Source organism: Watersipora subatra, chromosome 4 (assembly GCF_963576615.1).
Source record: "Watersipora subatra chromosome 4, tzWatSuba1.1, whole genome shotgun sequence".
In the NCBI taxonomy this organism is placed as follows: Eukaryota; Metazoa; Bryozoa; class Gymnolaemata; order Cheilostomatida; family Watersiporidae; genus Watersipora; species Watersipora subatra.
In genome coordinates this window covers 16,351,744-16,366,852 of record NC_088711.1, presented here as the reverse complement: position 1 = coordinate 16,366,852, position 15,109 = coordinate 16,351,744, and the positions used below count along the sequence as shown (strand labels likewise).

At 35.8% G+C, this 15,109-nt stretch overlaps 1 protein-coding gene across 1 annotated transcript; it reads right to left on the bottom strand.

Annotated features, from left to right (window-relative positions):
• Window positions 1-54: 54 nt before the first annotated feature.
• On the bottom strand, window positions 55-8,903 carry LOC137393320 (transmembrane 6 superfamily member 1-like). Its single transcript, XM_068079816.1, has 9 exons — window positions 8,767-8,903; window positions 8,154-8,358; window positions 5,769-5,970; window positions 5,373-5,458; window positions 4,600-4,700; window positions 3,919-4,023; window positions 2,721-2,813; window positions 693-815; window positions 55-255 (listed from the first exon to the last, which is right to left on the bottom strand). The coding sequence occupies exons 2-9, from the start codon at window positions 8,344-8,346 to the stop codon at window positions 73-75; spliced, it is 1,086 nt and encodes a 361-aa protein (XP_067935917.1). The 5' UTR covers window positions 8,347-8,358; window positions 8,767-8,903; the 3' UTR covers window positions 55-72.
• Between the last annotated feature and the right edge of the window lie 6,206 nt (window positions 8,904-15,109).

Here is a 15,109-nt window from a genome sequence, read left to right as displayed (position 1 = left end):
AACTCAAAGCTTTTATAATATGATATAAAGAATCACAGTGTGTTTGAAGGCATGCTGGTGATAACGCTCAAGTTATCTGCTCTTACGCTTTGCAGCCTGCACATAAGGCTGGTAGCAATAAAAAGCAAAGATGTGTGGAACGATAGAAATAGTTGCATTTGTTATCCAGAAAGCCCACCACATCCAATCCTGAGCAAACTCTAGAACGTAATCTTCAGATTGTCGTAGATAGGGGCCGGTGTAGCCAACCTGAGCCTGTCGATAAAAACAGTGGAATATTTTGCTAGGAATGACTCACTATTTGTGTTTTTGGGTAGCCATTAGGTGTTAAATAGAGGGTTAGCTTGAATTTTACACAGGTCTGGCAAATGGAGCACTGTGTAGATATCATGCTATCAAGCATATGTGACCATGACATTCACGAACATGTGACCATGACATTCAAGAACATGTGACCATGACATTCAAAAACATGTGGTCATGACATTCAAGAACATGTGACCATGACATTCAAGAACATGTGACCATGACACTCAAAAACATGTGACCATGCCACAATCCTAACCATTCATGCTGAAACCTAAGTCTAAACTATGCATGTTGAGAAGGGTGTAGTTGGTTTCCTCCTGTTGTGCATATACATATAGAAACAAAGAGAGACCAAGGAAAAAATACTGCTAGCGCCCACTCACATTAGCAGCGACTCCTGCATAGAGCAAACTTGCATCCACTAGACCAGGAGACTTTTTGTTCCTCACCAAGCAGAACAATGCATAAACATAGAAAGGCAGTCCATAGAATGCATACACCAAACTCTGCAATATTAATAAATAATGTTATCAGTAGTGGCACCATGAGTGAGACCTAATATAGGAAAATGATCTAATGAAGTCGGTTGTCTTCTCTTGATACAACTACCCTAATGGATGACAATATTCGATGGATTTAATAATTCGCGATTTCGCGAACAGACAATTCCGCGAATTATTAAATTCCGCGAATTATTAAATTCCGTGAGTAATTAGTTCTATTTTTAAACACAAGGGAGAATAACTACTGCCTCAAATTAAAAACTAGCGGCTAGGCAGAAGTACTAAACTTAGCTGAGATCCAAACTTTTTTTAAATCATCGCCGGGGTTTCGAATCAACCCCATTGCCAATGCATCACACTTCTTTACAAAATTATTACCTATGTAATGTACTACTAATGTAATGTAGGTAAGATTTCAAGCGTCCAACCTAGGGCATAGAAGGGCTGACAACTCCGTTTATGGTGTACACATATGAATACTAATTTCAAAGATAATTCAAGTAACTTTTTAGTTTCTCAACAGAACACTGATTGTACTATTGTAATTACATTATGATCCCTACAGGTAAATACCTAAGCATTTGTTTGTGATACCGTTTCAATATATAAATGCATGGTTTAGCAACTGCAGCTGAGAATAGTGCATCTTTCTGCTCAGGTAACGTATGCATTTAATAATTCAACTCAGTTGGTAGCCCTTTGTTATGAAGGGGAGCTATTTTTACACATTTCCACTAAGAGAATAAGTTTCAGTCTAACGATATATAAGGACGTTGAGCTGTGGTGAAGCTTCTTGCATGTTTAACATAGTTGAGTATCAAAGCTGGTAATACTAGCGGATACTTGTATACTAGAAACTACCAAAAGAAGATGCGCCGAATACATAAATGTGTTATTCTTGTTTCAACTAGCCCTTAAAATTGTTCAATGAAAATGTTATTGTCAGTGGTTGTTGCTATGCAATGATAGTATGTAAATGTATGTAGCTAACGTGTTATTGTCAGTGGTTGTTGCTATGCAATGATAGTATGTAAATGCATGTAGCTAACGTGTTATTGTCAGTGGTTGTTGCTATGCAATGATAGTATGTAAATGCATGTGGCTAACGAGTTATTGTCAGTGGTTGTTGCTATGCAATGATAGTATGTAAATGTATGTAGCTAACGCGTTATTGTCCGTGGTTGTAACTATGGAATGATAGTATGTAAATGCATGTAGCTAATGTGTTAATGTCAGTGGTTGTTGCTATGCAATGATAGTATGTAAATGTAAATGCATGTAGCTAACGGTACCACAATTAGCCAAAGCACACTGTTAAAACCCGAGTACATATAGCAAACACCGATACTGCTATGTCTCTCCTCAGCTATAACAATGTTTCAAATATTTAAAACAGTTGATGGCAAAATTATATAGTGCTTCAAATTATGGGTCACTAAACACTTGCTGAATGAATTTAAATGTAACTATATTCGGCAAGACACAAATGTAAACCACCGAGGCACAGAAAAAGCTAATAATACTGGCATGCATTTTTGACTATTCACAAACTTCAGAATGTTTTGTATAACAAAAGCTTACAAGATTAAATTGCATTGACCAATGCCATTGAAGGACCGCGTTGGTTTGACCAATGATATTAATGGAAATATTGCTTTTACCAATGATATTGAAGTACAATATTGTTTTGACCAGGAATATCATTTGTTGTAAAGTTAAGAAGATATTTGTTGCAAAATATTCAAGGGTCAGATTTAATATGCAAGTCAATCAAAATGTCTAAATGAGGTTGTGGAGGCCTGTGTACTTGGGCACACAACAAAGAGATACTCATGCTATTAATACATGAACACAGCTAAGTTCACGTGATGCTTTACTGCAACAGGTTAGATAGGTAATCTCACTTACGGTGATCCGCCCATATCCATGTGCATGATTGATAGGTTGTTCAATTTGGTTTTCATAGTATCGAAAGATTTCTCTGTCAGCTCCTAATGCAATCTAAACGCGGTAAAACAACATCTAAGGTAAAAATGGAACAAAAGCTTAAATGGTGTCATAATAGTCAAACTAGATATGCCAGGTTTGACTGTAGCAGATGTTTGATATGCAAGGTTTAACTGTAGCAGATGTTTAATGTGCAAGGTTTAACTGTAGCAGATGTTTGATATGCGAGGTTTGACTGTAGCACAAAATGATATGCAAGGTTTATCTGTAGCAGATGTTTGATATGCAAGGTTTAACTGTAGCAGATGTTTGATATGCGAGGTTTGACTGTAGCACAAAATGATATGCAAGGTTTATCTGTAGCAGATGTTTGATATGCAAGGTTTAACTGTAGCAGATGTTTGATACGCAAGGTTCAACTGCTTTAGATGTTGATATGCGAGGTTTGACTGTAGCACAAATTGATACTCAAGGTTTAACTGTAGCAGATGTTTGATATGCAAGGTTTGACTGCAGCACAAATTGATATGCAAGGTTTGACTGTAGCAGATGTTTGATATGCAAGGTTTAACTGTAGCACAAATTGATATGCAAGGTTTAACTGTAGCAGATGTTTGATATGCAAGGTTTAACTGTAGCACAAATTGATATGCAAGGTTTAACTGTAGCAGATGTTTGATATGCGAGGTTTGACTGTAGCACAAAATGATATGCAAGGTTTATCTGTAGCAGATGTTTGATATGCAAGGTTTAACTGTAGCAGATGTTTGATATGCGAGGTTTGACTGTAGCACAAAATGATATGCAAGGTTTATCTGTAGCAGATGTTTGATATGCAAGGTTTAACTGTAGCAGATGTTTGATACGCAAGGTTCAACTGCTTTAGATGTTGATATGCGAGGTTTGACTGTAGCACAAATTGATACTCAAGGTTTAACTGTAGCAGATGTTTGATATGCAAGGTTTGACTGCAGCACAAATTGATATGCAAGGTTTGACTGTAGCAGATGTTTGATATGCAAGGTTTGACTGTAGCACAAATTGATATGCAAGGTTTAACTGTAGCAGATGTTTGATATGCAAGGCTCAACTGTAGCAGACGTTGATATGCAAGGTTTAACTGTAGCAGACTGCAGTGAATGTATCAACTAGTACTCACCAGGCCTTTGAGGAGGGCAACTCCTATGGAGCATATGAAGAAAACAATGAAAATTCCCTGCACTATAGACTCCCAGGCGCATGTTGAGAAGGAGCTGCTCTGAGGCTGCAAGTAGGTCTTTAACATGTACAATAGCATACTAAATGAATGACTGTGAATTACTGTGTGGTCTGTTTCAAGTGTCCTTGAAACAGACCACACAGTCTACAACTCTAGTGGCATGGGCATCTAATAAACATTTTAACAGTGAACAAAGCTCAGATTCATACTTTTAAAGTAATCATAGAAATTTATCTTTGAAGTAATGGATATTGCTTAGAATGGGAACCAAAACATTTCAGAAGTAAAACATGGAAGTCAACAGTTGGCGGATGTAATTTTCTGTAAGCTGTCTGAGGCCAATTAACCTATTGCCTCAGCGACAATCCCAAGACTAACTTGTGTAAATGACTCCTTCCAAGATAAAGAAGAAAAGCGTTGAATCTCTCAAAAACGTTCTAGCAAATATTGTCCAGCAGATATTGTCTTTTTAAGCTTAAATGTATTGACCAGCTTCATTTCATGTGTAATCTGTGATTCCCACAAGCAAAGAGAGAAAAATATTCTGGAGTAATCTTAAAAACGAGAGCAGTATTTCAAGTAAATAAAGAGTGCGGTAGGTCAAGGACAGGTGAAGCATACCGTAAGAGGTTTGGTAGTACTGAGGAGCCAGCATAAAAAAAAGACAGGCAGCAACACGTATGGAAGGTTGAGAAGTATCGGAGGGTAGACTGGGAACGGCCCTGGAAACATATAATATTTTGCATGCATGAGACAAGCACAAAAACAACTGTTTGGACAAAGATCACTCAGTCTATCTAAAAAATTAGAATGCTTTCAAAAATTATGTTTTAGGGTTATTCTACCTGATATGAACAGTTACTATCTGCGTCTAAATACCCTTTATCCTGAGGAGCTACCTAAAGGTGTTCTTAGATATTTGCTGTTTAACATACTCATATCACATCCCCAATCTGCCTGACCATACATTATATTCCTACTTCCTCAAAAAAACCTTCAATTCATACCAGACGGCAACAACTTGCCAATTTACATTATAGAACAGGATTGAGCAAAGGGAGCTTTTTTTCAATACGCATAATTTTGCTTTATTATTTTTTGTTTTTGTCTCATGTTCTAATTTACTGTAAACAACATTGATCAGTGTAAATAATGTTAATATCTATCAAACAAATAACAAAAATGATGTGAATAGTAATATTGCTCTACTCAACCTTGACAGACAGATAGAAAACTGCTGCACATGTAAACATATAAACAGACAACAGAGAGAAATGGATAGACAGACAAACGAACTGATTGAGATATAAGTTGGTATAGAAATAGGCGGATAACCAGAAAAACCGGAGTACACCATAAATAGTTAAGGAAAGGAAAAGGTGAATAAAGCTCACCAATGAGTGTTCCTAGCATCAGTATAACGCAGCTGATGAAGAATGATCCAAACCAATAGAGTCCAACAGCGCGGAAACAAGCTTTCCTGCAAGCAATAGTCATTAGAAACCACTACTAGTAAAACACTTTCCATAATTTTACTATATGACTAAAATGTAGAACTGACGAGATATAAAAGCATTTCAAAGCAAGCAGAACAAGCAAGAAACTATGATGCTTAATTCCCAAATGTCTATGGAGAAACTGCTGGACTCTGAATACGGGTTACATAGCAACCACAAACAGATTGCTACGCTATAGCATGAAATGCTAAAGGCATAAAACTTACTTGGATTTCATCTCATGCATTTGCTTCATGAAACAAAATACAAGTAGAAGATATGTAAATTGCGTACCCTTTAGAGAAATAGTGAAGCATTGCCCAGTACAGCAAGAAGTGCACTATTCCATCCCAATAGCATATCGCAGTGCTGTAGGCGGTGCCAAGGTAAGGCTCTCCTTTGCTCAAGTAGAATGACATGTAATTGGCCAATATTCCATCATTCTCGAGTGAGACAATTACGTCGATCGCCGAGGCAAACACAAAAATACTAAAAACTAAAAGAATACAAAATATCTCAAGCAGCTCTGTAAAACTATGAACATCACACAAAGCCAGGGTCTTTTTGGCTAATGAGCAAAAGCAAATTTTAATAATGCCTCTTTATATAGCGTACATCGGTTAATCCAGAATATTAGTTTCAATATTATGAAAGAGAAATATTAAAGAGTTGCATACCCATGGAGGATTATTTGCAAGTGCCAGGAGAAGACAACTACAGATTCGGTTCACATATTTGAATTATTTTGGGACATGAGCACTACTGATTTGAACTATCGTTTTATTAATCTACAAATTGATGAAATTTATTTATATTTTACAAATTGATTTTATTTTACAAAATATATCAAGCAGCTCTGTGAAACTATGAGCATCATATGCTGATGACACTATCACTATACCATACCATATCTTAATTGCAGCCTTTTATACAGTGTACATCAGTTAATACAACACAATTTTTTCAATAGTATCAAAAAAATTTATAAAGCTTTGCATGCCCATGGAAGATCATTTGAAACTGTCATGAGTAGACAACTACGATTTTGGTTCATGTTTTATTTTTTGGAACAATTTAGGCACTAGTAATTGGAACTAACCTTTTAATAATTTACGAATGAATTCTATAAATCAAGGAATGTTTCCCACTAGTTAACGTCCCCAGGTGTCAAACACCAGGCTGCCAAAAACAGCAAAAAGTTTAATTTCTTACAGGTGATCAAAATGCTTACACAAATGCAACAATGAATTTTCTTTACCTCATGAGGTAACATTTGAACTAATAAGATTACTGATAATTAAACACAAGGTCTGATTAGTCCAGCACCGTGAACTTACAACTCTAGGAGCTAATTTGATAAATTGCATATTGGGTAAGCAAACATAGGAACAGGCCAGATTTGGCATATTTTAGAAGCAAACTAAAAATATCAGATCCATTGGAACAGTTCTTGTCTCCTTACCTTCTACTAGACATCTGGACAAATATTGAAGGTGAGAAATGCAAGTGCTAGTGAAACTTCAGAACTACTAGTGATGACCACCTATATGTAGGTTGTTAAGGTAAGTGTCGATGCTTAGACTACCTCTACCATTATATAGGAGTCAATTAGTTTCCCGTCATCACCTTTTAACAGTTGCCCCTTGTCAAAACATATCATAATGATTTATAATAAAGATTTCACCACAGAATGTCTCCGAGTTTACGAGTACATCTATAAAAAAAACTTTGAATAAATTATTTAGGCTATTAGGAGATGATCTCTCTATGCCCTCAACTTGCTCTTGGTGTACATGGCACACTAATGTGGCTAAGTGTTGCATAGATTGCCTACATTCAACTTCAGAAGAAATTGACATATTTTGCAAACAATTAGGCAGTCTCTCAATCAACTACTGGCTAAGCTTTATATCAGTAAATAAACAAAATTTTCAACAAATAACTTGAAATTAACTAAATGGTAAATGTAAATATTAGTACTTGACTGCTTTAAATAGGTTATTGTTGAAACATGCTGTTTATTTTCATGAAATTCTTTTGTAAAATGAACTAATTCAATGTTTCAATCATAGACCTATTAACTATACTATATAGTTAATAGTGTATAGTTAATAGGTCTATGGTTGAAATAAAATGATGTGCACATACGTGTAGGTAACCCCTCAAAGATTGAGTATGGTGCGTGCTTTCCTTACTTCCTTACACTCCTTAGAGTGTGTTTTTAAGAACATTGTTACACGACAGTTCAGTGATCTTGGTTGGGCATGTTTGAGTGCAGTGGCAAAAGTACATTGATGACTAGAGACGACCAGTTGCAGAGGGAATTTAAGATTAGACGTCAACCATGTAACCACCGGTGGCCTTTAGCGAGAATTGGACCCCACCCTGTTGATCACGTGTCTGGTGCTGAAGACTAATAGCTGCGCCTTTTATATGAACTCTAGAATTATGTACAATTTATAAAGCGCTCGATTATGATGTGTTTTTATAAACTATGGTAAATAGAAATGATACTATCTGAACACCTAAAAATGTAAACCTCAAACCTGAAGTATGTCATATGCTGCGTCACGGCACTAACATATCAGACACAGAACTTCAATTACTGTGATGATGAATATGATAATAAAGAGATGATGAATGATAGAGGAATGGTGAATGTGCGTCGACAGAACTCACATGTTGCCAAGTTTACTTCGCCTGGTGAGCCTCTAGCAAGGAATCTGACAGCCACCGGCAGACATAGCAGGGTAAGCACGGAGCCAGCAAGAATGACCCAGCTCGGAGGAGACCACCACTGAAAGGACCTTGACATCGGTATCGCGGAGAAGGTGATGATTAATAAAACGGTGGAATATGGCAGCACGGCCATGACTGTATTCAACTGAAAGATCAAGTAATCACTAGCTGACTAAAGAAGCCAACTTCAGGTTCATTTTGGTTCCAAACACAAATCTTCTTTAAACAGGATGCAGTAAATAGTCACAAAATCAAGATTGAGCAAATTAATCATAAAAAAACATTGATTATGAATGAATCACTATTTTTGGATCTGAACCAGTGTTCCCTTCAAGCTTTTCATGCGCTTTTAAAGCCCCTCTGGCAAAAAAGTCACGCTTTTTGGCAAGCCAACGTTCTCTCCATGTTTTAAGATACCATCCAAATACAGTGCCTGCTACAAATGTGCCACAGATAATAGCCATTCCTGTTCTGCTAGTAAGTCGCAAGGCCATAGTGTATCTCAACGGAGATAATAAACAAGTACTTTATTGGCACAGAGAGTAGCACGTACAAGGCAGTATTCTAGCAGTATTTGCTGTCGGGTTTTTCTTGAGATAAGTTTGAAGAGCTAAGCTTGTTGAGCACTAGATATCTTCCGGAACCAGTCAGTTTATCATACTCTTGAGTCTTGGGATTTCACTGCCTTGCAGCACCTAAAACAACATGACAATACTTCTATGTGGCCAATCGTTTCTACACTAACGGCAGTTGGTTAGCTTTGCTTATCAGATATCATCTTTGCTTATCAGATAAATCCAGCTTCATCTATGGCAATGTTGATGCACACTGGCCATGGCTGTTATGAACAGGTCCAGAAATGACAGCAACAAAAATGCTGATGACCACATTTGATATAATTAATGACAGATACTGATATAAAACTTGTACTATTATTGTTATGCAGCCGTAAGGCGACACACTCACAGCCCGACTGATGGCCACTGAGATTATCAAGTGTTGCATTTTTTATACATTAAGAAAAACAGAAAGCTTCATTTTGTTCGTTAGCTACTAAAAATGTTTTATGCAAACAATAATATAGGATCAGGTATAAAAAAATCCAAATGTAAAAGCTTGACAGTTCAATGTGTTACTTTGCACTTTATACATAGCTGTTTTACAATACAATGTTTTTGGCATTGTCGATAAGGTAAATAATTACCAAAGTCATGTGCGTGCCACTGAAAATCATACAACCCTTGCTTGCCATATTTTCTAAGGTGTACCACAAGTTGCCTCAAATTATACACTTGTAGGACGCTACAATGGGTTGTCCAACAAGTGTAAGCAATTCTCAAAAATTATGGTAGACCTCGGAATTGTAAAATACCAAAACTTTCATTACGCTTGTTACTATTAGCTGCCTCTTAACATCAATACTGTAAAGTGCATAGCGTTTGGCATCTGGGTAACAAACACTTTCTCAGTAGTATTTTTATGAGTCTAGTAGAGGCTGTTGATATGGTTGTGATTGTGCCAAAAGACATCTGCTGACTCAAGACAGCTTGTTCAACACTATTTCATATTAAAATATAAACATGTGATAGATAGATCAACAAAATGGAAATTGATTTCATTATTAGAATGGCATTACTTATGGCAGTAAGATCGGAATATCTCAAATAGTTTTAAAAAATTTTCCCTGTTTTATTTTGTAGAGAGAGTAGCAATCAATTCTGTCAACTCGTTTCTAGACACACAGACATGTGGTTGTTGTGTCTTATACACAGATCATCTTTGCGGTCGACTGGGAGATACAGAAATCAAATCGTTTTGTTCTCAGATCATAATTCTCAGATAATGGTCAAGTTGTGCTCTCTGGATGCAAATTCATGTTAGTCAGATTATGAGTTTTGGATAACATTGCGTTTTATTATGAACTGTTCCAAAGAATACACACTTTTTATTAAATACATTAGAGCAATTAGGCATCGAATACTAAACGTCGATCCAAAGTGACACATGACTCGTATACTAGCATATTCACGCTGATGAGAACTTTGAATAATTTTTTCATAACTACATTCGATCAAAACTTTTTGGGTTTACTCGAACAGCTCAACTGTTAGCAGCAGAGTAGGACAAGACAGAGGAGCTTTGTTATAAAAAAATTGTGTCTTTTTCACTTTGGTAGCATGAACATTTACTCTTCTTCCCATGTAATTTTCACCCAATCCCATACTATTTTTAGACATTCACGGCAAATTGATATAATAGCATGATCTAAACATGGTAAATGAAAGTTACACAATGTTACGTTTAGTTACTTACTAATCTCAAACAAAATGTATTACCACGCTACCACATGCTTTGGAGCAGTCTGCATTACAAATCAACAATGAAAGAAAGTTTTTCTTCAGATTTCTTAATAGTAGTGGCATTTTGCGAGTATATCAGCATTTAAGAAACACTTTTTTTCTTCTTCAGACGAGTAACTAGAATATTCGAGTACACTAGGAAATCTTCCCGTTAAACGGAAACTGTAGCAACAAATTATGAAATAGATGTCAGTCATTCCCCTCGATATGTCATGAATTTTAGTATTGCATTCACCAAGCATTTCAGCATTGCATTGCCATTGATCTATCAATAGTTTTCTTATTGCGATTAGCTTAACAGAAAAGAGACTAGGAGAACCTTTTGCCACTCTTTTTTCAATGGTGTGTTCTTCTAGGAAACAATAAATAGAGCAACACACAAGGGTACTTAGATTTTTCATTGCTTTATATTCATCGTACAGCATGTTTCCTTAGTAATTATCACATAAAACTTGTGTACCTTTTTGGAGCATGTGCTCTTACATGCAATGCAACTCTGTGTTGTAAAATGTAAGTAGTGAACTCTACTCACACTACTAGAACTTCATCATTTCATGCTAACGGTAGAATTGGGTGTATTGCCAGTTTATAATTCGAATAGAAATTGTGTGGATTACATTTGGCTCATTTGAGTTTAATGGCTTTCCAAGAATGAATGACTCCCTTATCCTACCCAAACAGAGATCATAAGTAGGTATTACCATTATAGAATGTGAGCTGAAGTAGCAGAAATTATAGGCATTTTTCATAGCAAGACTATGTTAACTCTGATATCAACCTTGCATCATAAATAGCAAGCACTCTAGTCTACCCTCACCTCCAAAAGTAGAAAACCACACCAACTGACTGATGCAAATAGCAGTGAAGCTGAGCCATTGAGTAGCAGTTACTGCTTGGGAACCAAAAAGAAAAATTTGCCATTGGTTTGCATACTCTTGGAAGACAGTCTTATATAGTAGAATATAGCACAACTATACCAATCGTTTATACCAATTCGGCAAAAACTTGTGCAGTAGTTCTGAGCAAGCAACATCAGAAATAACGTAGTTCTGGAAGCTGCAATTAGTATCATTCCAATAACTCAAATAAGAATGGTTATACTAATCCATTGCAGCAGATTGTTTTCATCAATGAAACTCATTTCCAAATGCAAAAAAAAGTCAGCACTGCATTCTCAATGCATCATTTGCACTAGCTCATTAGCGAGGTTCTAGAAAAATATTTACTTTTTTGAAAATAGATAAGCAGGAACTTTTTAGTTTAAAAAAGCATTGATTTGGGCTGTCGGTACCACAAGGGTTGGATGAAAAATTAAGGATGCGTAATATGTATTCGTTTCAAAACTATAGAAATTCTATAAAAAAAAAATACAATACAAATAGAATACAATCGCTGATTGGCAAACATTTCAAAATGGAATCTCCAAAATCATACATGTATCTAGAATTACACGCATACTAAAGTGTTTGAAAGCTATATCTAAACACGTAGGTAGTTGATCACATTTTGGTATACAAAGCATGCATTTTGAGCGACTATAATTTGTGGCTGCAAAAGAAGAACACAAAAAGATCGTTTCTTCAAGACTGAATATTTTTATGCGCCCTTGCAACCGTGCGCTTGTTTATAAGCATTTGCGGTGGCACACTACGCATTGGCTTAAAAAAATAATAAATCGAATGTTATTTCTATGTTATGATCAAGTAATACGTTTTTAATGCTATAATACGCTTCAAGGTTTTTCACTCGTTCATGTGTTGCGTGTTTTAATTTGAGGTACTCGCAAACGGCATCTTGTGGGAATGAACTCCATAGTTACAGAGTCAGTAGTCGACTCGCCGGTAAGTGGCTCTGCTGCGATCTGCCCGCACAACTAATGAAAGCGAGTTTGTCACTAGAAGAGCGAGATCCTTCGAGCTTGGTATAGTGGTTGTCTGCTCATGGTAAAAGTCACTTTCTTAGGAGTAAGCAACTCTTTTTTTCTTCGTCTATCATTTGGACCCCTTTTGATGGGGAAGGGAAGGATTTCCTTGATGGTGTGTAATTTCCTTTCTTCTTTGCTAAAATTTATTTTGTACCCCTAGATAGATGAAACATTTTTTACAATAAATCTGTCCATTAGTTCTAGTAGGAACATGAAAAGCCTGATAAAGCTGGATGCAGAATTTCAAAAAAGGTGTTAATTTAGTTTAAGTTCAATAGTGGTGCATGGTAAGAAACTGAAAAGGTGATGATCAGTGTTACATGTAAAGGCTGTTGTACCAGATTTTGATTGTATATTGGTAACGATCTCATTAACTTAGTAATTTAAGAATAAGAATTATAAGACTTGGGAACTAGTCATGATGAACTTTGAAAAGCATGTTTCTACTGGCTCTAGTTCTCTTGTCTTTTAGCAAATCTAGATTTAACCCTTCTTTTTCTAGCATTACTGAGAAATGTCTCCCTTTGCATTCTCAATAAACCTGATAGCCTGTGACTGAATTCTTTCAAGCATATCCATGTGTTTTACCCTGTATGGGTCTCAAGCTTCTATTGCATATTCCAGTAATGGTCTACATAAGGATAGGTATGTTACATACTTTACTTTAGGAGAGCTTAAAATAGTACATGTTCTATCAATCTAAACATTCTACATGTTTTTTACACACTGTTTCAATATGCACATCTTAGGAAATACCCCTACTGATATTCACACTGAAATATTTTTTAGTTTCCACACAGCTCAAAGGTTAACCGCACAAGTAGTAATTTTTAAGCATATCTTGTCCAAAGACTACAACATGTGATTTTTCAGGGTTGAACTACATCTTCCATTTATCTGCAAATGTATTAAGTCTATTAAGGTCATCCTGAAGTTCCATGCAGTCCTGTTTTGATTTAATATGATGGTTAAGCAAACCATTATCGGCGTAAAACCTGATTTTTAATGTTTAATCATATTAACTATGTCATTTATGTATAGGACTAGCTGTGCTATCTGGCGTTGCTCTGGTATTAAAAATCAGTTTATAAACAATGAGAGGTAATGGAAAGTTATCTGCCAATTTCTATTAGCCTGGCACATTGCCAATGGATAATTTGAGTAAGCTTGCTAATAAGAGCTACCTCTCTCCGTGACGTTACCCCATGACTTTGCGCCGAGACCGAAACCAGTAGCCTATTTGCTTTCATGTAGCAACATATATCGCCTAGCGAGTCCATTAAGCTTGTTTGGCTTAGTTAGTAAGGCAGTTGGACTGCTGAATGGGACGTTCTGAGATCAAATCTTCTGCTTTAAAGATTTTTTATTCCAAGATTTTAACAGCTATAGCCGGACATATACAATGACGGCAAACTCTGAGATATATATATAGATAAACAACACTAAACCTAGAAAAGAGCCCTGAGGAACTCCAGATGTACATGTAGCTAGCAATATTTCTGAAAGTTTATCATTCACCACAACTTGTCGATACCTTTTGGACAAAAAATCTTGTATCCATAACAAAAGCTTAGGATTTACGCTGTATTGAAATTGTAGCTTAGGTATTCAATTATCTTGTTCAAATATCTTCATGTTTAAATATTTTGCAGGGTGTGCTTGTAAGTGAAATGATTGTATAATTTTTTGAATCATGTTTATCTCCACCTTCTAGCATAGAACAGACAATTGCTGTTTTCCAAATATTTGGCAACTTACATTTGTAAGTATGTATGTGTAGAATTAAAAATTTTAGCTAGAATTGTTGCTGTGGTGGTAATAGCTATGCATAAATCTTCCTGACGAGATGATCTCACTCAAACGCATATACATTATCTCTGGACAGGGTTAGTCTACAAAGACAAAAATGACATCAAATTTTAGCTGATGTTTTAGCCTTTTATTGGTCTTAATTTCATTAAATCTACTTTTTTGACGTAACAACATCTTTAAGGAACCTTTCCATTTTTAGCTCTTTTATCAATTTCATGACTCCATCTTCACATTCTGACATTTGATGATTGAATATATTAGTTTTAATATTGGTGTCATTTTCAATTTCAGCTTTTTGTAAGTATACGCTACAAAAGTACTTGTTTAGTATATTTGACATCTCAGAAGGAACATCTTTTAAGTTGTCATATTCAGTTTTTAACTCGTCAATTGTAGCTTTACAGTCCTATTCATAGATTCTTGTTTAATGGTCTTTCAACTTTAACTCATACACCAAAGGAGCCAATCGTAACTACCGTGTATCAACGTACCCATATAAAACTTAAATACATCGATGATAATGAGGACAGAAAAAAGTTTTGAAAAACAATTTTCAAATAAAGAGTAAACGTTCTGTATGTTTAAACATTTCATTCGAGCAAATTGGCTTTTTTTCTGTAAGTGTCAGCAACTGCACCATGTGACTTGTCCGTGTGTTGGAGGTATCATCAGACTAGAAATGAAAGAATTCTCTGGCATCGCTCAGCATACTGCAAGTGTAGTAATAATTTTCATATTTTTAACAGTTTTCCAGTTACATGTATTTAATGACATGGCAAAATCTGTGTACTTTTAAAATA

Coding starts and splice junctions, on each gene's coding strand:
- LOC137393320 (XM_068079816.1), bottom strand. CDS start 8,346: ATGGCCGTGCTGCCATATTCCACCGTTTTATTAATCATCACCTTCTCC. Junction 5,971..8,153: donor CGAAGTAAACTTGGCAACAT/GTGAGTTCTGTC, acceptor GTATTCTTTTAG/TTTTTAGTATTTTTGTGTTT. Junction 2,814..3,918: donor TTGCCCTCCTCAAAGGCCTG/GTGAGTACTAGT, acceptor TACCGCGTTTAG/ATTGCATTAGGAGCTGACAG.